The 27,272-nt window shown below is 38.9% G+C and overlaps 2 protein-coding genes across 10 annotated transcripts in view; both read left to right on the forward strand.

Moving 5' to 3' along the window:
• Positions 1 to 13,289, forward strand: part of relch (RAB11 binding and LisH domain, coiled-coil and HEAT repeat containing) — a 34,738-nt gene extending 21,449 nt beyond the window's left edge. For 4 of the 9 annotated variants that reach the window (XM_067486384.1, XM_067486387.1, XM_067486389.1 and 1 more), the window contains 13 exons: positions 18 to 174; positions 317 to 440; positions 958 to 1,006; positions 1,533 to 1,612; positions 2,057 to 2,163; positions 2,401 to 2,500; positions 4,269 to 4,351; positions 6,922 to 6,985; positions 7,085 to 7,223; positions 7,345 to 7,461; positions 9,198 to 9,286; positions 9,917 to 9,987; positions 12,003 to 13,289. In XM_067486384.1, coding sequence (XP_067342485.1) covers positions 18 to 174; positions 317 to 440; positions 958 to 1,006; positions 1,533 to 1,612; positions 2,057 to 2,163; positions 2,401 to 2,500; positions 4,269 to 4,351; positions 6,922 to 6,985; positions 7,085 to 7,223; positions 7,345 to 7,461; positions 9,198 to 9,286; positions 9,917 to 9,987; positions 12,003 to 12,123 — 1,301 coding nt within the window. In that variant the 3' untranslated portion in view covers positions 12,124 to 13,289. Of the gene's footprint in view, positions 1 to 17; positions 175 to 316; positions 441 to 957; positions 1,007 to 1,532; positions 1,613 to 2,056; positions 2,164 to 2,400; positions 2,501 to 2,667; positions 4,352 to 5,115; positions 5,199 to 6,921; positions 6,986 to 7,084; positions 7,224 to 7,344; positions 7,462 to 9,197; positions 9,287 to 9,916; positions 9,988 to 12,002 lie in introns of those variants that run through there. The other 5 variants (XM_067486386.1, XM_067486388.1, XR_010911735.1 and 2 more) reach the window with 4 other exon arrangements.
• A 2,597-nt stretch (positions 13,290 to 15,886) lies between these two features.
• tnfrsf11a (tumor necrosis factor receptor superfamily, member 11a, NFKB activator) lies at positions 15,887 to 27,139 on the forward strand. Its single transcript, XM_067486400.1, has 10 exons — positions 15,887 to 16,206; positions 19,948 to 20,026; positions 20,356 to 20,481; positions 20,846 to 20,992; positions 21,077 to 21,164; positions 21,568 to 21,644; positions 21,863 to 21,964; positions 22,153 to 22,202; positions 22,412 to 23,354; positions 25,716 to 27,139. The coding sequence occupies exons 1-10, from the start codon at positions 16,132 to 16,134 to the stop codon at positions 25,997 to 25,999; spliced, it is 1,971 nt and encodes a 656-aa protein (XP_067342501.1). The 5' UTR covers positions 15,887 to 16,131; the 3' UTR covers positions 26,000 to 27,139.
• Positions 27,140 to 27,272: the final 133 nt, after the last annotated feature.

Consider the following 27,272-nt stretch of genomic DNA (forward strand, 5'->3'; position numbering starts at 1 on the left):
TCAATATGGTCCTGCAGTGACCCGGTTCCCTAGGCCAGCTTCTCCCCTTCAGGATATAGCGACCATCATAGGCAACCGGGAGATGCTGAGTGCCCTCCTGTTACTCTATGATCATCAGCTGGAGCACGAAGGAACAACTGGCTGGGAAAGCCTGCTATGGGTGGTCAATCAACTGTGAGTACAAAGCTCTTTCACTTACATGCTTAGACACATAGAGGGAGTTAAATAATTATTTTTAAACGTAATTTATAAATCGAGAAAGCCATCAGAAACCAAAATGCATGCATATAGATTTGTCTGCCTGTTCTTTCTTCAGCCTTCCTCAACTCATAGAGATTGTGGGTCGCATCAATGTGACGTCATCGACTTGCGTACATGAGTTTTCTCGCTTCTTCTGGAGGTTTTGTCGCACCTTCGGCAAGATCTTTACTAACACTAAGGTAAAACTGTGATATATGAAAGTTAAATATTCTGCTAATAATACCAGAGCTATGGAGTTTACCATAACTCAACAATGCCTCTCCACTGGAATTATATATATAATGTGAACTATAATACTTACTTATTTTTTTGTTCCAAGTAAACAGCGTTGTATTATAGCATGTACACAAGTTTTTAGGAAAAATCTCACAAATCAGGGCTTCACTTTCCTTCTGAGATGACAGATGAGGACAGTACACCGAGCACTATGCTTGTCAGCTTACAGCAAAATACTTTTTATTTTTAGATTTTTTTTTTTTTTTATATTTTGAACGTTATTTTAAACCAAATGGAGATTATTAATGACTAACACACATTGCTTGAAAGCAGTAGTGGGTTGATTTTAAATAGTAGTAATCAAGATACACGTTATACACTGTATTTGGACCACTTACTCTGAGGGGCTTACTCTGAGTCTATTGTCAATGTTTTCCATCAGAATCCAATGTAAAGTTTTTATTTTCATATCATTTTCAGGTTAAGCCACAGTTCCAAGAAATTCTAAGACTGTCTGAAGAGAATGTTGGTAAGAGCAGTGTTAACCTGCACATAAACACATGCAGTTGGCACAAATGTGGAAGAGTATGATTTGTTCTTCAGCTTTCTTAAGAGAATGTTGGTAGGTGGAGTTCAGACACAGATGCAAGTCAGCTATGGATGTTTGATTTGAGGCCCAGATAGTGTACATAGTACGTTATGGTAGAATGGACCACTCCTGTTATGTCATCATGTCCTGTTACGTTCAGTATGTTGGAGTAAGTTTAAGTTTTCTTATTAATTGCTATGTCATTCGGTTTGCTGTGCTGTGTTGCTACTCCTTAATGCCAGAAACACAGCATGAAACAAGCAAGAATATCAAACCCTTAGCCATAGTTCTGTACGCAGAAAAATGGCATTTTGAAAATGGCCTGAATACCCAGCAACATCAATAAATGATAATGCAATGCAGCCACAAAATGCAAAACTATGACAGAAATTGTAATGGCTGTGATTGTATGTAATTTTTATTCTTTTTTTCGACCCATTTTCCTGTCGTGTCATTCCTCTGTTAGATGCTTCAGCAGGAAATGGAATTCTCACCAAAGCTACAGTCCCTATCTATGCCACTGGTGTGCTGACATGTTATAATCAGGTAAGTCAACAACTGTCTTCTGCCAGTAGTAACTGACCTAAAAACACTTTAAGATGATTGGTCTTGGACCTTGTTGTGTTTTTAGTGTTTTGCATGGTGATTCAATCTGTGTCTTTTAAATTATTTCCATTACATGACTTATTGAGTAGTTTTTGGACTTTTCATCTGTACTTAGTTGTATGAATAGTGTTAACCACATTACACTTTGGCTCATTGTTCTTTGTCACAATGGAAAGTCCACTGAAACACAGATTAAGCAACCACATGTTTTGTTTTAATTTACAAAATGATGCGGCACATAGTGGAGCGCTGTTTATTGTGGTAACTTGTGGGGCAGCATGTTTAGAACACCCTAATTCAATTCATGTTGAACTTTATCACAGTGGTAATGAAATGCACTGATTTGTAGAAAATAACTTAAATATGTCTATCATTTGCCTATAGGAAGAGGATCGCAAGTTATTGGTGGGTTTCCTAGAGGATGTTATGACCACCCTATCACTTTCCCATGCACCTCTTGACAGCCTTAAGGCCTCCTTTGTAGAACTGGGGTAAGATGTACAGACAGAAAGACAGACACACACAATGAGTACAATCTGTTATGGCTTATGACAAATAAGCCCCCGTTTAAAAATATGATTTGCATGGACGCACACTTCAATACCGCCTAATCTCCTTTAAGTGCAGTCTTATTGTAATATATTTAAATATATATATATTTTAAAGGCCATGTGATAATCAGTTGCCACAATATTAACCATTCTTACAGATCCTTTGCTTTGTTTCAGTGCAAACCCTGTTTACCATGAATTGCTGCTAACTGTTCTGTGGTATGGGGTGGTCCATACTTCTGCACTGGTCCGGTGTACCGCAGCTCGGATGTTTGAGGTAACATACACAGAAAGTGTATTTAACTATTGAAAATAAATAGATAGATAGATATGGTTATATATATTTGTCCTTCTAATGCTGTCTAAAACAGGTGTTCTCAGTCCTGTTCCTCAAGGAACTTAGTTTGCTTGCTTCCGCATTAACACTAATATGGTGTCTTCCAGTCCCCCATTGGATGAAAACAGCTCATCCAGGTACTTAGCATTGGCTTTTGCAGGGTTACTTCAAAAACAAGCACAGCAGGAGTCATTGAGGACCAGGATTGGGATGCCCTGGCCTAAAATATGTCATAGTTTTATTTCTTTTCTTCTTTTTTTTATAATTGTAGCATGACCTACGATATTAATGTTTTTAATTAAATGAATGACTAATTTTGCAAATTTGTGAATTATAATAGAATATAAAATTTATGGATAAAATGGTTATGCAGATTAATTTGTTCTGTGCTGATTATTTCTTCCTCCTACTGAAATATTTTCCTTGAAAAATACAGTGAAATACAGATATATGATTTCTATATTATTAATGTTATTTCTGTTTCTGTATATAAAGTGTATTATTGAGATAAAATACACAATTTTGCAGCTTTACATTAGAGAACCAATATTCACTTACCTATTTGCTGTATATGTGCTAGCTCTGCTTGCTATTGCGGCTCTTTAACATGCATTTAATATTTAGCTTTTGAGTCTGAGTCTATTGTAGTTTGTCAGCTGATTCTAGCTGTATGGCTAGACCCTTTACATTAGGCCTTTCTGTGCACTGGTCTCAGAACCAACTACATATTATAAGTATCTGGTGCATGTCACAGAAATGGTAAAGTCTGCAACCTGACAGTTTAGTCAAACAATTTAGGTGCATCGCCCTTCAGTGTTGTTGGAAAGTTTAAACTTTATCTGAAATGTTTTCTTGTGGATATTATTTTACTATTTTGAGCGTTTCATGCGTAGTGGACATTTAATACTACTGTTACTGTACAAGGGACCGGACTATTTCCCTGTTATTTTTCCTGCAAATTGATTCTATCTATTTTTAAGCCAGCTTCTCTAGTCAAAAGTCCTGGCCCATTGGAAACAACCACAACAAACTCCCTACTGTCTGAGATCTGTGCACTCTTTAAGGTCAAATGTTGGGATGTGGATTTATTCATAGCATTAGAACTGGGCCCATGTTGATTGTAACTCGGAGGAGGAGGAGTAGTAGGTTGAATTCATGTCCCTTGCCCTTTCCCTACACACCTCACTGTCACCATTCCATAGTGTATTGCTGTCCACTATTGTCAAACTTGTGGGTTGAAAGCTGGTCCTCTACCACCAATTGCAGATCACATAAGATCAGTTTAGTGTCAACTATTTTATTATCAGTTCAATTTGAATGAACTTCTAACCCAATGTGTGGAGCCCACAGCTTTATGCTCACTATACTGTAAAAGTGTGCAGTTTAATATGTTAGCTTTGCCATTTCTTCTGCATATCTGCGTGTGCATGTGTGTGTGTTTGTGTGTGTGAATGTGTGTGCACACAAACTGGCTTGATGCAGTGCCGTTCCGTGCCTTGCAGCTATAGTTCTTGTCATTGTATGTATCACTTTCTGCCTATCTTTTTGTGTTTGTTTTTCTTTTCCCTCCCCTTTTTGTTTTGCCTTTATTTTTTTCTTTCTTTGTTTTGTTTTTCTTTTCTATATCCTTTGGCGGTGTTGCTCACTTTTGTCCCAATGCCCTGCCCACCTCTGTGACATCACGGCTGGCTCTGTCCAATCCGATCAGCTGCTGGTGAAGGGGGTGAATGAGACGCTGGTAGCTCAGAGAGTGGTGCCGGCTCTCATCACACTGTCCTCCGACCCTGAAATGTAAGTCGAACATCAACAACAACAATAAATCGCGCCGCGTCTCTCTCCCCCCTTCTCTTCGCCACCTGAGAACTATCACTGTGGATCAAGTCTGTGCTTTCCAGGAGCAAAATCAGCACAACACAAATTTGTGAACAATACAGTCTTATCATGATTGACAGAATTTGTTATTGATAGTGTTGATTTTAAACTTTAGCTTCTGCTATTACTTCCCTGAAACATTTGACTTATCAATATTACAGCCAGATTCAGTTGTCATTGTAGTTTGGAATTGCTCCTGTTGAGGTTAAGACTTGGCCTCAGGGTGGTTCTTAAGCATAACTACTGTTAGCACTAACACTCTGCATGTCAGCATCATCATTCCACGACTCTAATCTACGCCAGCTCTCGTTGCCTCATCAACCTGCAACACTAACCAGTCCTCAGCCAGATTTGTGCGTGCGCATTGCCCACATGTGGCAATGGCACAATTCCAGCATGCTCATCTTTAACCCATTCCCTCCTCCTCTTCCTCCCAACCCCACTCAGTTGAAGCAGGGCCCGTCCTTTTGACCGACCTGTCAAATCATGGTTGGTTGTCTTCACTCCTCCTGTCACCATTTTTTTTCTGTCACTCTGTTTTTCACTCTATTCTATTCTCTATATCTATTCTCTCTCATACTTTCTATCTGTACTTCTTTCTTTTACCTCTCTTCTCCTGTCCCTTATTTCCTTCCTTATTCCTGTCCCTGCCTCTCTCATCCTGCTGTGTGGTGGGTTTGCAGTTGGTTCTCCGAGGCATGAGTGAAGCATTAGTAGATCGCCGGGCGGCTCCGGCCCTTATAACTCTGTGCAGTGGGCCAGAATTGTGAGTCAACCGACACAAAAAAGTCTTTCTATAAACATTGTCATTTTGTGGGCTGCATCCTCACAGTGTCCTTCTAGAAATCTGTCTTACAGAGCTTGCAAGAGGAAAAAAAAACTTCACATGGCACCACAACCCCTTAGTATGTTGGAACATTTCCTGTAGCTTATGTGGCAGGTTCCTTAACCACCACAAAAAATAAGTGAAAGAGCAAATAACAGTCTAAGGAAATTTTCCCAAAACTTGTATCCTGTCTTCAGTAAGTGAAGCAAGTTTCTAACCCTAATTGGAAAAACTGTTTCGGCTGAAAAAATTCACTTAGTTCAGTCCTGTGGCATTCGTTTCTGATTTTCATGGGAGTCCGATCACAGGTCTCATTAATGCTTATTTAATGAAGCTTTTTGTACTGCCAGTGAACATACTTCCTTCATGTTTGTAATTGGACACAATAATAAAATTTGTGACAACACTGTTGGAATGCAGCCCTTTTCATCTCCTCATTTTCTGTTTTGGAATTAAAAATAAGTGTTGATTACAAACACACTTGTCCCCAACCTAAAGACTCAACATATTTTTAAAATGTTCACAAATTTTAACATTTAATTTACTTTATAAGCTTTTAGTTTTTAGGTTTAATTCTTTCATACATTTTGCTATCTAAAACTTAAAGCCTGGAAACATAATGACAAACAGTTTTTTGCTTCACTACTTCCAAGATGGCTCATGTGAATGGTTTGGTCTGTTCCTGCTCCTACTGACAGTGAAATTATAAACTAATAGCCCTATAACAGCATCCCATTAATCTTGCTATTGCAGTTCATTTATGAAATTACTTATTTTCAGATATTGTTCTGTATTTATATAGGTTTTAATGCCACATTTGTGTATCACATTAAATGCCTTTAATAAAAGGTGATCTTTTCCCATATGATCAGGAGTAGACTTTGTTTTGTAAGCTGTAAGCTCAAGAATATATTTGGTAATATTAATGTGTATTTTATATAATAAATGTAGATCTGGGTCAAATATTATTTGCAAAGATTTGCTATTTTCATGTTACAGATGAATCCAGTAGTAGGAAGGATTATTTTATAGAAGATTCAGCTGATTGGCCAGATTTTTTAATTTGGCAAGTCAAAGTAAACTTTGGCAAACCCCTAAAGATGGAATGTTTAAAATCAATCCCTGTCAGTAAATATTGATGGCATTTATATGTCATGTAGCATTAATAGTTTTTTCTGGTTTTTTTTTAATTTCACAACTTTTTTCCTTTAAATAAATAAGGTAGAATGCAAAGTTTAAGCTGCCAGTTAAACATGTGAGCAACCACCTTAGGCATCACTGTGGTTACTAGCAGGCCATGACATTGTATTTAATTGATGTCTAAGCCAAAACCAGCATCTGTTCTATTTGTCCAAGTCCTTTGTGGTTTTATTATTAATACTTAATTATCCCTAAATGTGCTATTATAGAAGAAAATGTATAGAGCCCTTATCAGTACTATCATGCTTGACATAACCTGAGAACATCTGAGTTGTCCTAATGTGGTTAAGACAATTTGGAAGTTGAGAAATTCTAAAATGAATCTTGTAACAACTTGCAGGTAGTATTTGACTCTAATCTAATTCTTGTTATTCTAATTGAAAACAAAGAGAGCCTATAAACTCGGGTACATACAGTGGTATGAATTGTCAAACTACTGTCTTGTTTCTCCTGCTGATTTTAGCTCAGTGAGGATATCTACAATTCCTGCCTTTGGTACCATCATGGAAACTGTCACGCAAAAAGAGGTAAATGTCAATTATGTACATGCCTAAAATGTACACATTTTTAAACAATCATTTTACAAATAATTGTATTATCTACTGTTACACTTTGTTCTTGTGTAGCTGCTGGAGCGTGTAAAAATGCAGCTGGCATCATTCCTAGAAGACCCTCAGTATCAAGATCAGCACTCTTTGCACATGGAGATCATCAGAACATTTGGAAGAGTCGGGCCTAATGCAGAGCCACGGTTTAGAGATGACTGTAAGTAAAAGATACAGATGTTGAAACATGTCTCGATGACAGTCTGTTTTTCTTGCGCTCGTGCTCTGATGCATTCTTCATATGCACTAACCCTTGTCTGTCTTTTTGTTGTTTCTTCAAGTTGTGTTGCCACACCTTCACAAGTTGGCACTGGCTAACAACAGCCAGGCAGTGGAGAGCAAGAGGATTGACATCGCTACTCAGCTGTTTGAAGCCTACAGCGCCCTCTCCTGCTGTTGTATCCCGTTAATCAGGATATCTATTGGTCACTCAGAGAGGACTTTTATTTGTAGCCTTAACACTTTGCATATACTTGTACTTGTAGCAGTTACTTAACGTTAAGACAGCTAAAGGGGAAATGTGAAATCCACGTCAGCTCACGTACAACTTTTATATCAGCTGTATGTTTTTTCAAAGGATTCACTAGAATGCATTGTCATCATTGGCTTAGGTTCAGTGTTGGCTGTTCTCACAGTGAGTCAGAGGGAAGGTTGCTACAATAGGTTGCTACAATAAGTCAAATGGTAGCTGCTCTGGTCAGATGTGCTCCTGAATGCGCCTATGTGTGGTAGTGCGTATCGGCCTGAGTGTGTGATTCAGTGTGTGTGTTGGCAGAGTTTGCCTGTCATTTGGCAGAAGGAGAAAGGGGGAAAATAAGCTCAGTTTGCCTCCATTTTCAGGCTAGAGGTAATTACAGGGTTGCTTAAGCAAAGGAAAGGATGAGAAAGGGAGAAAGCATGAGAGGAGGAAAGGAGGAACATCAACTTCAATTCTTAGTAGCAGTCCCCAGGACCACTCTCACGTTTACGTTACCTCTGTTCTGTCTCTCTCATTTCTCTCTTCTGTTATTCTTTTCCTCATGATATTTGCCTTTTCTCACACAATTATTTTCTATCTCCACTCTGTCTTTCCTCTGTCAACCCCGCCCCACCCACATCCAATATACACCCACAGAGTGGACTAGGCGGTCTGAGGTTCATTCCTGTGGATCTTTGTCAGGCTGTGATTTCACAGTGCAGTAGTGTCCAGGAGGTATAGCCCTAACCTCAGATGTGTTACCTCCCACTGCCTTTCTTTCTCTTGTAATCAGTGTGACATGCTCTGAAATTGTACATTCCCATCTCTAAAAATATAGATTTGGTCACTCTGTGTCCCTTATAGCTTCAGTGGCTGAGACAGACAGCAGAACACATGCACTTCTAGATAAACTAGTCCATGGATTCATAATTAGTAGCTACTTATCCTGTTTAGGGTTGCAAGAGCATGTCCCAACTGTCAGTGACCCTGGACAGGTGGAAAATCAATTTTAAGGGGATGAATTAGTGTTGTGATTACCAGTCTTTGTCATTTCCTTTACTTTGCTGTCATTTGGCAATTTATTAAAATACAGTCAAAGGAAATGTTTTACTAATCAATCATGTTTTTAATCACTGACTTCTTCATGTTTTTAAATTAATTAAGTAAATTCCATTTGGTTATTTCTGGAAACACTTTCCAAGCTGTTTTTGCAATGGACCCTGAATGACCTTGAAACCACCAGGTTTTTGTGTATATGTCTATACATGTACTCTAAGGAGAAAAACAGGAAAGTCCAGATAGATAAGGCGTTACATGTCCATTCTAGGAATTGTACATGGTATTGGTATTATAGTTTACGGGCAGTTTTGTTTTTACTGAAAACATCCGGATGTTTTTTTTTTTTTCTCACAGCATCTATCAGCAGTTTAGCATTGTCAGCTTATATATTGAGCTGTGTTCAGTTGAAACAATTTGGTTGAGCTGTGTTTTTACACTGTTTTATTTTCTCAATTTCTAAAAGCTGTCTTCTGTAATCTCCATAGTCCAGATTCTCACATGTGATTCTCATTGTTAACTAATACAATTATTCCAGTTTTCCATGATCCTTTAACATGGCTCAAATGGCATTTTGAAACTGTTGTAGTTTGTAGATCCACTCCTTAACTTCCTCTGCAGTCATTTCTGAGGAGGTGATGGTCAACCACTTCCTGCCTGGGCTCAAATGTCTTCGTGCTGACATGGAGCAGCTCTCTCCTGAGCATGAGGTGGGGGACAAACAGACATGCATACTCTCTAACACGGACACTGGAAATTCCATGCATATATTGTACTTCAACATGTTAACATTTAAATGCACATGCATACACAAATACATTTTCTCAACTGCATACTTAGACACTGATTTAACAGACTGTCTCCTATTGCCGGGGGATCTCACGCAATAATGGTAGACAGTCAGTCAGACTGTGTAACCCTGGTCAGCGACACACTTATATACACACCTCTACTGTATTTCCTTTTATTCTCACATGATTTATTTCATGTGAGCATTTTCCCAGGGTGACAAACAATCAGCTGACCCTTTTCCTCTTTTTACATCCATTCTGTCTACATACCAGATTGTAAAATTGTTATTATTAATAGTTATTATAAAATAAAATAATTTCCAAACTGGAACATTCATTCATAAAAACATACAAATGCATCCGTTATTTGTTTCGCCATGTTGGAACAGAATTAGACCCACAGATCCATTACAATAGTTTAAAGCATACTGGAATTCACTAATTGAAAAGGGTATCTTTCTGGATATCATGACATTTCTATGAAAAACTCTTCTTTTATATTTTGTAATAACGTTTCAACTCCATCTGTCTCTGTTGTGTTTCCTACAGGTGATTCTGAGTTCTATGATTAAAGAGTGTGAAATCAAGGTGGAAAGCAGAGGAATGGCAGATGCACAAGGGTGAGAACAATCAAAGCCTATGTTTCTTCTATATATATAGATAGATAGATAGATGTGTATATATATATATATATATATATGTGTGTGTGTGTATATATATGTGTGTGTGTGTGTATATATGTGTGTGTGTGTGTATATATGTGTATATATATGTATATATATATATATATATATATATATATATATATATATATATATATATATATATACACATACACACACACACACACACATATACATATATATATATATATATATATATATATATATATATATATATATACATATATACATATATATATATGTGTGTGTGTGTGTGTGTGTGTATATATGTATATATATGTATATGTATATATATATATGTATATGTATATATATATATATATGTGTGTGTGTGTGTGTGTATATATGTATATATATGTATATGTATATGTATATGTATATATATATGTATGTGTATATATATATGTGTATATATGTATGTGTATATATATATATATATGTGTGTGTGTATATATATATATATATATATGTGTGTGTGTGTGTGTATGTACACATCTCAAGTTTTTTGAGATGTGTTGCTGCCATCAAATTCAAAGTGAGCTAATATTTTTCATGAAATGATAAAATGTCTAAGTTTCAACATCTAATGTGTTGTTTATGTTCTATTGTAAATAAAAATAGGGGTTGGTGAGAGTAAATCATTGCATTCAGTTTTTATTTACGTTTTACACATTGTCTTAGCTTCTTTGGAATTAGGGTTGTGTGTATCTATCTATGTATCTTATGAAAGCATGTGACAGCAACAAGGGAAGGCTTTTAAGTGGTGTTTAAGAGTTTGGAGGTGGAAGAAATAGTCCAGTGCCAACAAAAGGGATCACTAAACACTATTGGGTGAGGGCCTTTATTGTGGCTTTATTCCCCTAGAGAGAAAAGAACATGTAGGAGTGTTTGTATCTTCAGAAAAAGAGAGAGGGGAAAATAAGAGCATTTGTTTTAGTAAAGCTAAGAGAGCTGGGACAGTGGCCACACTGGGGGTGTCCTTTAGAAGAAGTTCCCTGCATCTTGTTAACATGTGTTCAGGGCACAAGTGTGTATGTCTGTATGCACATAAACTCAGTTTTGTGTGTGTTCCCACTCCAAAACCCTCACTTAAACGATGAGGTTAAAAACTTTGTGCTTGTGCCGAGAGACTTGTTTTTTTTTCCCCTTTAATTTAGGCTCTTTGATTTCTCGAATTGTAACTGATTACTTGGATCTTTATTTTCACAAGATGTATATTTTAAGGAGTTTCTTTAATGAATCCCCTTAATACAGCCCTTTCAGATTCATTAGTCAACATCTTGCTAAATAATATGAAAGGCCTTCAACCGTGTGGTTTAAAACCAACAGAGCCTCCTCATAGAAATGTTTTTTATAATGGAATAACATGCAAATAGTCTAATTGCGTGTAAAGATCTGCTCCCTAATTTGCATATTTCTTCAGAATAATGTATGAAATAGTTTGGATTCTGGCCAAAATGGGACCTCCCGACAATTCTGAAGAAGCGTGAGGCTTTATTTCATAACACATGCAGCATTTTGATGACATATTTTTGAGTTGCTAGAGTTTTTATTGAAGACCTATGATAAAGTGTCTAAGCTCTCCAAAATTCTTTGGCTTTAAGTTGAAATAAGTGATCATATACAATTTTGTTTATATATTTATTTATTTGTTGGTAATTTATTATTCAATTGGGCACTTTGACAAAAGACTGAGTCTGAATACAAGCTGACTCAAAAGAGGAACTTAAGAGCCGTTAGACTATATAAATTAGGTAAGACTGTACTGGCAAACAGCAGTTCCCTGTAAAGGAGTAAAATCATGTTAACAAATGAGAGGGTTTTCTTTTTTGTTGTTTTTTTTTGGTTTTCTTTCTCTTCAAAAATAATTAATAAAAAAAAGCTAAGCCTTGTTGTTGGAGAACATCTTTAAGTTCTGTCTTGTTTTTTTTTTTTTGTTTTTTTTTTCATAGATCCATGTCCATTGCCTCCAGTTTGGTGGGTGAGGATGCCAAGACCAAGTTCCTCAGCAAGATGGGACAACTAACCACTTCTGGTGCCATGTTGGCCAACGTCTTCCAGCGAAAGAAGTAATCGCAACCATGATAACGATGTTAACTGACAAACCCCTGCTGTCTTCTGGAGCATCTCATTTTACCGTGGACACGACTGTGGTTACACCGAAAGTAGGAGAAAGTCAAGTGTATTGTTAATTAACTTCTAAGAAATGAAAGTTCGCAGACAGCTGAGTTTAAAATGTCCATTGCGACAGGACTACCTGCTATTTAACAGTGAACAGCGACGTTTCTTTGCAGTGAAACTTGGGGTTTTTCTCTCTCCTCATTTTTCCTCTCCCCTTAATTCTTATTTATGGACTAAGGATTTGCTTTTATGAATCAGTGTTGTTAACATTGTCATTTCAGAAGAAAAGAGGGAGAAATGAACAGTGTTGAAATTTACCCAAAGCAATGACAAGGGACTTGTTTCCTGGATGTTTCTGGACATGAAAGTATCGCCGAATTAAATCTCATTTTCAGGGCAGTACTCAGAAGGGTTTCTCACGTCTCTAGGAAACAACACTTTTATTTCGAATTTTAAAACAACAATTTGGGGCAAATGACTCTGGCAGTCGCATTAACTTGCATTTGAGAGTCACATAATACAAAAACGTTGAACCACAAAGCGGCTCTGTCTGTTAACAATGCCTTGCACAGTGTGTCTGTACTGACTCAGAAGCATCATCTACTTGAAGCTAGAAAAAATTGTCTTGCCTTTATTTCTTGAAAGTCTGTCTCTGTTTTTTGTTATCATAGTTTAAATTTTATATCTTATTTATGTCTTAATGAAGAAGAAACATACTTTATTCCAACTTCCAAAGAAATTTGCACTTCACTTTATTATTTTGTTCTATCTGTGCGCATATATCATTTTTTTTTTAACATTATCACTACCGCTAATGGACTTGTTTGTTGATCTGTTTTTGCAATGTGAAGTTAATAAGAACACTGATCATAATTATTCCCTCTCTGTCCGTTGTGTTATCAGTCTTTTTGTGTTGCAGTGTCTCTGATAATTGCATTTTTTTTTTTCTAAAGTGGGTATTTGGTTCTTTTTTTTTTTTTTCTCTATTTTGCATATGCTCCAAGAGAAACAGTAAATAATTGTATCATACACTGACCTGGAAATGATGGTACTCATTATGTATATTTAAAATTTGTGTTATGGTGTAATAAAAGCTGGAGATCCGTTGTGTATTTAAATGTAGTTCTGAAAGTTTGATTGAATGTTTGCATGTGTTGAGACCTTTTGTTTTATGTGGTAAATGAAGAGCATCCCGTGTTCTGACTATGGTTTAAAGTGTTGACAGGTGTTGAAGGCAATAAAACAAAACAGTTTTACAGACAAACGCACAACCCTGCTGTCCCTGCCCCTCACGTCCAAGTCTCTGATGTGATAAACTGTCGTCTTCGTACAATAAACCAAAGTCCATCTTACGGGACATTCCCAACAGCACCTTAACCCAAGTAAATATAAATAAAAGCTTACATGTGCCGTCAAGATTGCTCCCGATCCATTCTCCCAGAAGACACCTTTTCTCAAGTTTTAGTCTGATTTACCTGTTATTTACACTGTGCACTGATTGTGCTGTAAAACAAAAGAATCCAGGCAGACCCTTGGAGTTTCTTTCATTCTGTGGTTGAATATAACATTATGTGCAAGTGAACACCCTTTGATAACAGAATTTGCATATTCAAGCTAATATTCAACCATTGTCACTGATAATTCACCAGGTGGACAAATAACTGATTCATGTCAGTGCTTTGGTCCATGTCCCTGTGTATGTGTTTTGTCTATCAGTGTGTAGATGTAGCTGTCTATAGATATGCGTGACTTGCATTCAGACTGAATATCTTGCTCTTTGTCAAAACAGCCTCTTGCTGTACTTGCCAAGACCATAGCTTGGCTTTTATAATTAGTGTGTGTGACCGCCCAAATACATGTACGAGAACCTGCATGACTTGCATCTGGTTGTGAATCTGTTTTTTTATTTATGCATATCTGTGCGCATAAGAAAAAAAAGAGACTGCCATTTTCTTTGTGCGTGGAAGTGGCATCAGCCGGCAGCTCTTTACTCACATTGGTGACTTGAGTGACTCACAGATCACATCTGTTTCCAAAGCAAGCAGAAGCAATGCAGATCCAATCCTAAAACCACCGGAACATGGTGGCTAAACTCTAATGTTATTATTCCACTCTGTTTTGCGTGGATATGAGGGCTCTGTATGTGTCTGTGTCTGGACTGTGTACTTTTCCGAGTGTTAAAGGGGACCTTGCCTAACCCTTGAAGCTTCCTTCAGACTCTTGGTACCAAAACAGGCTGTGGCTGCTTTTTTCCTGTGGTCTGAGTGTGTGTTAAATTAATGGAAACCATTCAGCAGCTTACTGTACACGCGCGCGCGCGTGTGTGTGTATGTGTGTATAACCATGTATGAAACTTGTTGCAAGTGATGCTTAGCAGCACAACCCACATACATACAGGGCTACACGGTCTACGCTCTGACCCATGTTATTTGAAGTGTGAAGCTTGTGAACCGGCACTATGTCTCCCTGCGGTGGATTTACATTTTTATACATCAAAACAAGCTACGCTGTGTTTGAAGCAGAGTCTAACAGGGACTTGTTTAATTTAGGTCATTACTGGGTGACATCAGTGTGAATGTGTGTGTTCAGAGTCAAGCTGAGGTTTCTGATTGCTAATCTGGATCTTAATTGCTACTATGCTATGCTGCAGAGGCCCTACCACAAAACAGCTTCTCTCAGCATGTTTTTTGTTTTGTTTTTTTACGGGAAGAGGGGCAGAGGGAGGATGGGGCCTACTGGCTTAGCTTCAGATATCCGCTGTTTTTCCTTTTTCTCCACTCCTACGTGAGTTTAAGATTCCACTTGTGCAAATTGTTTACATTACGAGATTACTTTTTTGCCACACACTGCTCAAAACTATTTAGAATATTACTACTTCAGAATCTACAACTACGCACGGAAACAAACAGTCCTTGATCGCAACTTTTAAATACCTACAAAGTTTTCTGTTTATTTTTATCTTAGCCCAAATCTAACACTTGTTTGTAACACATTTTTCCTTTTACACTTCTCCTATTTCTCCCCAGCCTTAACCAACAATCGATATTTGCATAACTGTCACCTTGAAGACAATCTGTTCTCCATTCTCGCAGTCCTTCCCTGTCTTGACTTGCCAAGTTAAGCAGGGTTTAATCTGCCATGCAAATTTAGAGGGAAATACATACACCCAGTGTTTTTTTAATCTCCCTCTCTTCCATTGGATGAGGTTACAGCTGCAGAATTTCCTGGTGGCGACCAATGCACTTTTGAATAAACAACTTTTGTCAACTGTATAGGTGCCATAGCAGTTCCAGGACCCACGCTCCAGGAACTGTGCAGAGACCAGTCTATTTGCTTCCATGATGAATGGCGCGTGCAGGAAGTGACATCTTTGAATGTGACCACATGCTTTGCCTCAAGTGTGTGGGATCATATTTAAATTCATTTAGTATGAGATCATAAGTCCACTTGTTTACCAAATCGAATGACTACAACTTTCAAATAAAGTTGTGCATATGGAAAATGGTTGTCAGAAAAACTGGGGTCACAGCCTTTTTTTTAAATCCCAGTGTCGAAAGGTTCATGTTACCGTGACAATTTTACATCACTAAACTTAAGTGCCACATAAACACTCATTCATTCAGATCAGAGAATAATCAGGAGAGAGTGGGGGTTGAAGCCTTTTCTTTAGAAATGACAACGTGGGAGGAGCACCCACTCCGCTTTTACAAGCCGTTGCATGCAGCCCTCTCCACAACGCGTGGGAGCAGGAAGATGAGAGGAGAGGAAAGGTGGAGACTGCAGCTGCCTAACCGGGAATGAAGGCGCAAGAATGCCCTGTGAGACGGCGTGGAGACTCCGCCACATTAATGCGCTGACTGGTTTACTGTGAAGATTTATAAAGAAGAACAGCATCTTCGTGTGTGCCGAGGGTCTGAAAGCAAAGTTAAGCTCAGAAGTAGTCCTAATTAAGCAGCAGAGATGAGGTTGAACTTTTCAACTAGTTGGATATTCCGAGGCTGGATAACATGTTGCCTTGTCACCTTTTACGCACAGGTAAAAAACACACAATGCTTCCAGTGCAATGAGGTTGTAATAAATGTTTATTGTGTGCTGTGGTTCCGGTGAGCTCACTTTTCATGTGCTGCCAAAGTTGTGTTAATGAGTGGCAAGTCAAGACCCCAAGACTCATGATGGCTGATTTTTGATGGACAAGGAGATGTGTAACGGTAAACCAGCAGATGATATGCATGAAGTGGCCAGTGGGGGAAAGAGGGAGGAGGGAGGATTTTTAACGCCCGGACGCAGACCGCAAACAGTTGTGTTTGGGTCCTGTGCTTAGACCGCAAAAACACCGCTATGGTCCTCATCCTTCAAGTATTCTCTCCCGGTCCAAGAGTGGTCTCAATGTGAACCTCATTAGATCGGAGGGTCAACAGGGGCCAGCGGTCATACAGGGATACTGATTTTTTAAATTATTATTCTTTTATTATTGTAATAGGCTTAACTGTCACGGAGACTATTGACAGTTGATTTCATCATCAAACAGGCATCACTGTTTTGTGTTGATGTCTTTGTTTCTGCATCTGTGCCATAACAAAGACCTGGACATTAAAAAAAACGAAATATCCCAGCTGATCTTGTGCAACAGTTTAATTTGTGGGGAAAAAAGTGAATGGCACATAACATGTTGTTGTTTAGTCCAAGCAGCTAACTCTATCCAGGTGGAGCAGTTTATAAGATGTGGCTTTAGTGGTGAGACTGCTGGGCACCAGTGATCTATCACTGCCTGTTTGCCTGTGTGACCATAAAGCAGCATCGTTATGACTTTGACTGGAACCGAGTCTCCTTCCTCACTGTTTTTCCTCCGTGCTTCACCAAAAAATGTTTTGGAGGAGTCAATGCCTTGGGAAGGCATCGCATCTCATCCTTAGTGAGATACTTTTTTTTCACAGACTGACCAACAAATTTAAGTCATAGTTTTTCAAGTAGCGGTACCAAGATTAAACGAGTGTGTTTTTGTATTTGTGATTGGGGAGGGGGTATCTTTAATCCATGTTTTAAGGTGACGCTGCAAACCTTTGGCTTTGGTTTGTTCTCACCATGGTCTTGCCATTACTGACTCACAGTATCCCCAAAGAATTCCCCTTCTTTTTCTTGGTTTTCAACCACCTCATTCAAGCCATTCCAAACTCACTTCAAACTGTCTGTTTGACATTGAGCAAGAAAAAATTACTTCAAGATGTCGATAAAAGTCAATATATCATGAAAACACTGAGCATTGGTGGATTAATTTAGTTTCCTACCCACATGGCTCCTGTGCTTTTTTTTATTGGCCTGCTTCCTTTGTCATTCATGCATCTGTCCACCTTCCTGTCATCAACCCACCACTGCTTCTTTCCTTTTTTTTTTAACTCCCCTTTAATCATTTAACCAACAACCTTCACTTTTCTTCTCTGTGAGCTTTTTTTCCTGACATCCTTTATTTTTATTCATCCCTGTGTTCGTCTTAAATCAGTGTTTTGTTTGTCTTGGCATGAGCAAAAACTCTAACCCTGATGTTACTAATCTGACACCGAAGACATTCAACTGAAAAGCATGCAGCTTTAAAATGACAATAAAGCTCTTTGTGGGGAGATGAGAAGCAGTTATCATAGACCTTTAATATGTTTCTAGCCCATCTGGATTAAGCTTTGATAAATTACCCTAAAATACAAATTAGCACATAATATAGTCATCCAAGGACTAGTTTCACGCTTTTTGCAGTATTTGTTCTTCCCTGGTCAGTGAAATCCTTCTGGCGAGTTCATTTGTCATTTGTTTTTTAGGTTATTCACCCTTTTTGGCTCTGGCTTGTGCTATTTTTCTAAATCCTACAACGTCAGCTCCTGGATAACTGTTATTAAAACAGACAGTACAAAGCAGCAGCTCAATGCTGTTTTGATTAGTATGAGTAAAAAGCCATAAAGTTTGATAAAATTCCCACCCCTAAATCGGATGAGGCTTTCAAAAGTTGTAAAAGATTGTTTAGATATCACTTCAATAAGAAATATTTTTATGGCTTTTTTAAGAATTAGCAGGTGCAGACATCATACAATGATTCACCTGTTGGGCAATATGCTTTTACTGCACCTTATCGTAGACCTCTGAAAGCCCTCGGGGCCAAACGTCACTCGGTGCCCCTCTTGGCTTGGAGCCAGCTGCTGCTGTGGCCGTTATGCAAATTCTTTGGTTCTCTGACAGCAAATGGAGAGCATGCTGTTGCACAGTCCCGTTTGATACGATCAAACTAATGGAGAAGGGTTTTAGGGAGAGCTGATTAAAAAAAGCTATCTCTCTATCGTTCTAAAGATGTTAAACTCTTAGCATGGGAACTTTTCCTACCCCTGTCACTCTGCTCTCCTACAGCACATGGTCCTCATTAGTGCTGCGGTCCAAGCTATGAGCGCTTTGCATCATTATCCTTCTGGTTAGACTCTAAAACAAAGACTGGCTGATGTGCAAGAGGCTGAGTGGATGTAATTAAACACTTTTCCAGTTTTTATGTTGTTGCTGTTTTTGCCTGGGGCCAGACAGGCACTGGGGCTAAACAGAGTTTCACGTGAAGGTGTGAGCAGGAGAGGGAAAGGAAAAACAAAGGAGAAATGAGGAGAGGGTGTTAAAGTTAGGGCCCAGTATCATATTGTGAAACTTTATTTTCAATTGGATGCCAAGAAAAACAGGAATCCAGTGGTTCCTCCAGAATTATATTGTTAGAAACAAAAAGAAGGCAAGAATTTCAACAAAAGGAAGGTTGACAGCTCTGTGCAACAAAGTGATGGTCTGCATTTTGTCACAGGGGAAACCCAGGCATTTAAGAAGGTTTTAAATGAAGAAGCAACTAGCAGCTATTTTGAATAGCCCACAGTAATTCACTAATGTCACGAGGAGTTCACCAGCATGAATGTGACGTCCAGACAGACAATTTCAAATGCACCGTCGTTTTCTAAATGTTGCCTGTGGTTCGAAGCAGAAGGATGCGGCTGTCACATTTGACTGAACCAGACCTCTGCAGCACCAACATTATTTGTACTGTACACGTGACTTGGAATAGTCAGTAATTTCATGGGAAAAAGAAGCTTTCAGAAATGCTGAACGCGAAAAAGGAGGCGGTTGGTCCGACTTCAGAGTGAAGTTTGGTCTATAGGTTGCGTTTTTCTACATGTGTATATATAGAGATTGTGGCATTGGCACGGTTTTTGTCATAACAGCCAGATTCTCTAATTCAGCAATGTGGCCAGGAGTTCACCAGGCCCTAATTTATGGTGGTTGGAGGGTTTATAGGCTGTGTATGTGCATGTTTGGCTGCATGGCTTATCTTTGTGGTCTTCGAGTTCCCAGTTATTGTTTAAAACATGCACAGATGTATCCTTGTTCACTTCCATATTCCCTTGCTGAGCTGTGATACTGTGTTCTCATGCTAAAAACTTAGCTTTATACTTATTTAGGAAAGGGACATTTAGTAACACATTCACTGTTTACTTTTGGTTAGGTGAGTAATTGGTCACTCTGTAAAAAAAGTGGGAACCAGGACAGTATCAGCCTCCAGTTGGATGTTCTTATGTAACTGAGGTTCGCTTTGCTTTTTGCATGGTGCTGTGGTCAGGTGTTTCTCTGTGTGTCTCACTGTGTGAGTGTGGAAATAAGTCTTTGTAATGCTTGAACCGTCCTCTTCCTCTTATTGCTCACTACCATCTCATTTTTGCCTGTCACAGACAAAATTACAGAAGGAGTAATTTAATGTCTCTATATTTTCAGTATGTGGTCTCCAAATCTCTTCAGTGTGATGAAAAACATTACCTAAAAGGCCAGAGGTGCTGTAAGAAGTGTGAACCAGGTATTGGCAAACACACACACACACACACTCACACACACACACACACACACACACACAAATTCAAGAATATTGTGAGCATATCTCATATCTGATTTAGTCAATGGAAGCAGCATAAGATAAAAATAGATTTCCATTCACAAAGATCCTAAAAAAAAAAAGAGGAAGGATATTTAAATACTACTCTAATTTTGTCACTTCCTTACCACATTTCTCTTTGTCGCTCAGGTTGGCAGTAGTTACTGTGATTATACCCTTTGGGTTGTTAAATCCATCTTACTTTCTTCCTCCCACTCTCTTTCTGTCTGTCTCCCTCTTATTTTTTTCATTAGGCTTCTATGTGCATGCTCACTGCAATGAGTCTCAGCAGACTAAATGTATTAAATGTAATTTTGGTGAATACCAGCCTGACTGGACTGGAAAGACGGAGTGTCTCAGGCAGAAGTTCTGTGATGAAGGTCAGTACCAACACTTTGAACTGTTTCAAAGTCCTGAAAATCTGACTTAACAATGCAAATCTTTCAATATAAGATTTTGGTTTCCAAATATCTCCCAACATCTTTAAACAGACAGATACTGTTTACCCATACATCCACATCATAAACAGCTGTTGTTTCTTTAAGTTAAAGGCAACATCTATGAAACCGTCTCAACCCAACCTTTTTTTAATGACTTTGCAGGAATTTGTGCGTCTGTTTTGATATTCAGAACTTCTCTGATAACCACAGAAAATGTTCCGTACAGATTTAACCTGTGGGGTTGGGTAAAGCGCACGTTATTATTCCTTTTGTGCATTGAACTATTCTCTGCCTTGGCCTCCAGGTAAGGGTTTCATGAAGAGCATTGAAAATCCTTTGGCAGAGGAGCAGTGTCGCTGCCGTTCCGACCTCCAATGTCACCCCATCAACTGTGAGTACTGCGAGAAGATACCCACTTGCGATGCTGGATATGGGCTGGAGGAAGACCCTGGTGAGAGCACACAAACACAAATACTCATTTAGACTACATATTATTAGGGATACACTGCAAACTACAGTTTGTTGATATTTCCAGTGTCTAACAACGGAAGGAAGATTTGTGTTCCTTGTAAGAAAGGCTTCTTCTCTGCTGGCACCAATGAATTGTGCAAACAATGGACTAAGTATGTATATTTACACACACACACACACACACACACACACACACACACACACACACACACATACACTCACTCACTGAGTTTTTAGACGGAATCTTTTGACATCACTTAGGGAAAATGGAGCTGTCATGACTAATGACTTCCCACTTCCCCTAAAATCCTGGACCAGACACCAATATCTGCTACCAGCTGGAACTGTAATGATGATGATGATGATGATGATGATGATGAGAAAGTTGTTTTAATGTTTTTTCCCCCTCCATCTGTCTCTCCTCATAACACGTGTGAACATTGGTAGCAGCTCGTAGGTTGATGGTACACTGAGGGAAAACAAAACGCATGCACAAAATGTCTGTCCGCTTGGCTTCAATCTTCAATAATTTCATTCTTTCACATTCTCTCCCAGTTGTAAGGCCGAGGGCAGGAGTGAAACACAGGCAGGCAGTGCTCAGGCTGATGCATTGTGTGGAACACCTTTGTCTGGTAAGACGTGGACATTTTCAGTGTCAATAACAGAATGTCATGTTATTAATACATTGCAATATTAAAGGTAAACTTAAATAAAAGTCATATAGTGAATTAGGCTATTTAATTGCTATTTAAAGTAAATGCCCCCCACTCCTTTGGTTTTTATACAATGACTGACATCTTGATGATGAGTACGAAAGTGACCACTGAATTCACCTTTGTTGCAATTGCAGATCCCCCCTGGGTTATTGTCTCAATTCTGTCTGTCATCACCGTTCTGTGTCTGCTCATCCTGCTGCTCTTCTGCTATAAGGACAAACTAATATTACTGTCTGGTAGGTTATAGCCACGTATTATCCTTCAGATTCTAAGTGGAGATTTTCTTACTGTTCTTTGCGTGAGTTCATGATTCCAGACTGACACTGGTTCTCATCTGATCACATTAAGAAAGTCTTTGTATTTAGTTTAACGGAAAATAATGTTTTGTTCAGTTTTCACTTCAATGTGTTTATTCTTTGTCTAGTAAATCTTCGCTCCTGTGTCCAGAATTTGAAGCGGACTAGGATACAGCAGGTAAAGTAGAATTTCTGTTTAAAAGCAATGGAAAGGAACAAACAATTGTACTGCAAGTACTCTCAACTATTAGTTGACTAATACAGATAAAACATTTGATTATATAAATCTATAAGAAAGTGCATACTCTTACCACAAGCTGTACATAGGAAATGTAAAAAATATATTAGTTATTTGCAAAGCTTTTTTTTTAATTTCTGTTCTTGTAGGAGACCTTGGCCCCTCTTTACCAGAGCGGAGGTCCCAAGTGTACGCCATGTGAGACAACCAAACTTATCTACCAAGCATCACACAACTCCCCAGATGAGCCATGCACCTTCCCAACATCTGATTCAGATGTCAAGGTCTCGCTGCCTTCCACAAGCGAAATGACAGAGAAAGAAGAGACTAGCATCAAGACACTGACGGAAGATCAGAGTAAAGGGTCTGGAGAACCAGAGGAGGTGTCAGAAGAAGAGGAGGTTGTGAGTGTATCTCCTCTTTTGTCGGGGTCTTGTGCATGTGTCGTTCCTGTTTGCGAGCCACTGGAAGTAGGGGAGAATGAGGATTGTAGCCAGGCCGTCAGCCCCGGGAATTCGGGCACCTGCTCATGTGGAGGGTTAGATGGAGACAAGGATGGTGATGAGACTGGGAAGGAAGAGCAGAGGGAGAGCAGAAGGGCAGACAATGGTGGAGAAAAGCGTGATGGAAATCAAGAAATCAAGGTTTTGTCCAAGAGTGAGACATGTGCTGCATCTCTTGTTCCTTTTCCTCCTCCTCTCCTCCATATGTCCTCCGCACCCCATCCACTGAGTCCACTTTCTGAACTCTGCCTACCACTGTCCCAGGCACAAGTAGCAAAAGAGTTCAAAACTCACCTGGCTGACCAGTCACAGTTAAAAGAGCAGAACTTACACAGACTGACAAGCACAGACTCCATCTCAACAGAGTGTAGTACAACCTGTGTGATGACCTCAGCCAGCCCTTTGATGACTTCCTCATCTGTTGGAGAACTCTACCTGGACAAGTCCCCTGAGGCCTTGGGCCAGGGGAAAGGCCAGGGGCTTCTGTGGGAAGAAAGCAGTGGAAACAAGCTTTCTTCAGGGGAGTCAGAACTGGAGTGCTCACCTGAAAGCCTCCATAGTCAGCTGAATGAACCAAACCTCATCTCAGGTAGTTGAAAATGGAAAACTTCAACATATTTAAACGCATCTGCATGGAAGCCCATTTGCTTCAGGGAAAACAAATTATGGCACGAATTTAAAAAAATGACTTGATACTATTTAATCTAATAGGGTGGAAGGTCAACATTAGGGCCTACATTATAAATTGGAAAAGAAAAATGTAGACCTTTACATTTTTATTGCAAGTTTATGAAAAATTCAATTTCAAAAAATCTACAAAGTCTACATTTTTTTTCTCGTGTCAATAATGGGCTTTCACACTTTCACAAGACTGTGACCCTATAGATGTGTTTGCCGGTATCCTGTGTTTGTGTAGTCAGTCACTGGTATACTGAGACAGGGTCATACATGATTTAATACCCTACAGTGTTAGTTTTAATGGAAAGTTTTCTGTCACATGGCCAAACTGTTTTGTTCGCACAGAGAGCTTTACACATTGCCAAAAAGAGAGAAAAACTGCGGGAGCTGCATTTATGCATTGTGCCTCCACCACTGAGTGATTGTGGTTAGTTATAAAAGCAGTATTATCAGAAAGTCTGATTGGGTCAGTGGTTAGCTCAAACTGGGGTATCATTAGGTGAACATGCTGAACTTATAATAGGGCATTGGTTTCATCAGAAAAATGTGAAGTTTTTTGTGATTGTTTCCGAGAAATATTCATTATTAAAGCCAGTATCGATAGTTGGACCCTGAATTTTGAGGGACCACACACAAAGTTGGAATAAGATATGTGTGTGTTTGATGAGCTAGTGAACCACCAGAACCACACTCTTAACATACAGCATTGTGTGTGTCAGTGTGAACTATGCCATCTACAAAGCTCCTGTTTACCCAGATTTCCATAGGGTTGCGCAAAGTGACCACAGCTTTAATTGAAGCAAGATGTGTGCAGCTTGAGTAATACTTTTATATCCCTGCCCACCCAACAAAAACACACACAAAAACACACAAACTTTTTTGGACTCTCACTGACGACTGGGTACTTTAATTACATGCTAGGCTGAAATGAACACCATTTCCCATCATACAGCAATGACCGTTCATTAAATCGACTTCCCACACATCCTATTTAAAAGTTAAGCAAGGGTCAGTGGTTCCACTTGTCCACCCAAGTATTTGTTTAACCTCAAGTCTCACACATCAGTCTTGTGTGTTGGCCACTCAGGGTCTCCTTAGTTCACCTAAACAATGACGATTTATCCACCGAATTTGGGAATTAAATTGGCCTTTGAATAGGTAAAATAATAGTGTCATTTTGAGCAAAACTGTGTACAACTGTTGGTTTCATAGAGATTAAACAGGAGAAGGATTTTACATGAGTTAACGCTGTCAGAAAACTGTATTGCTGTGGATCTATGAAAAAAACTGCTCAGTATTAAGAAAGAATAAACAGAAGAACCCAAGCAGATTCCACAGAGCTTTGTTTTTCAAGTTGTGGTGAAATGACATACTTTTGAGCTAGACCTCTCAGACTGGTATTCTGGGAAAGGCTCTCAGTTGGGGAACAGAATCACAAACTCGCAGAGAGTGTGTGTGATTGTGTTTGTTTGTCTTTATAGGGCTATGCGTGCTTTTCTGTGTGTGTGTGTGTATGTGTGTGAACGCACATATGTGTGAATGGATAAGACATAAGCTGTGAGTCACGGAGGGTCTGCTTTTTTTTGTTGGCTGGAAAATCAGACAGGCGGCTGGATAAAATAGGAAGCAGGGGTTTAAGGTGGTGACAGATGCCTTATAAAACAAAACAACACACAAAAAAAAATTCATCAGATTGGATCAAATGTCTATGTGAAGAACATGGACATAAATAGATCAGTGCAAGTCCGAACAAATGATTTGTAGAGCCATGCTGGGGTAAGTCATTTAAAGTTAATAACACGTTTATTTAAAATTCATTCACTTCTGTAAAACCTACAGAAGGGTTGTTTTTAGGAAACGTTAATAGAAACAAATATGATATAGTAATGAATGTAGCTGTGGGCTGTGGTCACCCTGCATGGTCACTACTCCCACTGCCCATTTGTCATCAAAGATTAGCCATATGTCACAAGGGGGAGAAGTTCTGTCTGCCTGTGTGTAGGATTGAAAGAGGCTAGATATACATTTGTATTTTTTTTGTGTGAGTATAAATTTTCCAGGGTCACTACACTTGCTATTTTATGAAAGAGTAGGAAATGATACAATTGACACACGTTACCCCTCGAAAACCAAGGCTTTTTGTCACATGAGCCCACTTGTAGGCAGCAGTGTAGGACCGTAGATAAGTTCCTCTTTTGGCTCTTAAACTGCTTATTTTAAGGTTTATACATGTACTCAAGTTTATCTGTCTTCCTCATGTCTTTTTGTTCAGGTCAGGTGTTGGGGAAACACAACACCACCTTCATCTCCAGCGGTCAGGTGATGAACTTCAGCGGTGACGTGGTCGTGGTCTATGTCAGCCAGACGTCTCTTGGGAGTGACGGGGCAGGCCAGGATGATGCCTTTGGAAGCCCTGTCCAGGAAGAGGCCAGTGAGACAGCTCAGTCTGTCCTGAACAGTCCGAGGTCACAAGGGGACTCGATTTGTCACGTCACCATGCAAGACGAGACACTACCGGTCCAAGAAATGAGGGAAGAGCAGCCAATGGGAAAGTGAAAAGTTACCGATGACTGTTTTATTCATCAGTCATCTCCTGAACTGTCTAATAAACATCAACCCTAAAAGTTGCTGTTGGTCACCTTATACACCTTTACTCACAATGAAATTACACATTTACAACTTTTGTCCATTTGTGTAAAGCTATGAATCTGTGCCCATGCTATTTTTGGAACCTAATCTACAATAACATGTCCCATTTTATACTATAGTCACCAAATCCTGCCTCCGACATCTCTAATGTGCCTTTTTTCACCTTGCAGTGGAAAGCTGCAGGTTTATTTTTCAAATGGAAACCCCCTCCATTCCAGACAATAATGGGGAATTTTGGGAATTGGATGTGGAACTAGAGTTTGGACTGGAAAAGCCTCGTGTTTTTATGGTTGAATGGCAAATGCAGCTGGGTTCTTGATACTGAGGAGTTGCTACCCTTCCCTTCTCCAGCTTGTCACACTGAATAGTCCAGGTTAATCTTTGTAGACGCCTACATTGGAACTATTCTTAATTTGACATTTGGATGATTTTAGCAGTTTTCTTACATAAGAAAATATCCATTGTAATTGTATTTTCTCCTACAAGGGAGCAAACAATTTATCTTAATATATTCACATTAGTATCTGGCAGTGGAAAATGAAAGTTTGTGAAAAATATGATGTATCATTTAACTTTTTATTGGGGAACTCACTGAAATACTTGGAAATTTTAAATTTAAACCCTGGAGTGCTACTGATGGATATAAAGAGGTGATTTTTCCTTTTTTTTAAAAAATCTTCAGATAAAGACATATAAAGATGAAAGAACATTTATTTTCAAATTAGTGTCAAAACTCTGGGGTCAAAATAGAACGCACACGAAAAAGTGCAAAAACAACTGCAATAAAAATATTTTGAGAATAATTTCAAACCTTATGTAAACATTGTAAACAAATAAGTGCGCTTTCCAAAAATCCAACTTGTAAACACAGTAACATAGTAATATAATCATGTTAGAGTCCAGTCCAGCCCTGCTTCAAGGTACTTTATGAAGCAGTTTAAGAGATGTGGGGGTGATGTTTTTATGATTCCTAGCCCGATAAAGGGTTACATTTTTTCACCAAGTGAATTATCCTTTTTCATGGCTTTCAGGGTCTAATAAAAGCTATTTCACAGTAAAGGGTGACATCCAGCTTTGGTACGATGCTTTTGTGTCCTGTATGTAGCCTTTTTGTCTTTTCTTATTGCACCACAGGTGCAGTTTGTGTCTAAGAAAAATGCTATGCATTTGTTAAGCTATT

The sequence above is a fragment of the Channa argus genome, chromosome 19, assembly GCF_033026475.1.
Source record: "Channa argus isolate prfri chromosome 19, Channa argus male v1.0, whole genome shotgun sequence".
Lineage (NCBI taxonomy): Eukaryota > Metazoa > Chordata > Actinopteri > Anabantiformes > Channidae > Channa > Channa argus.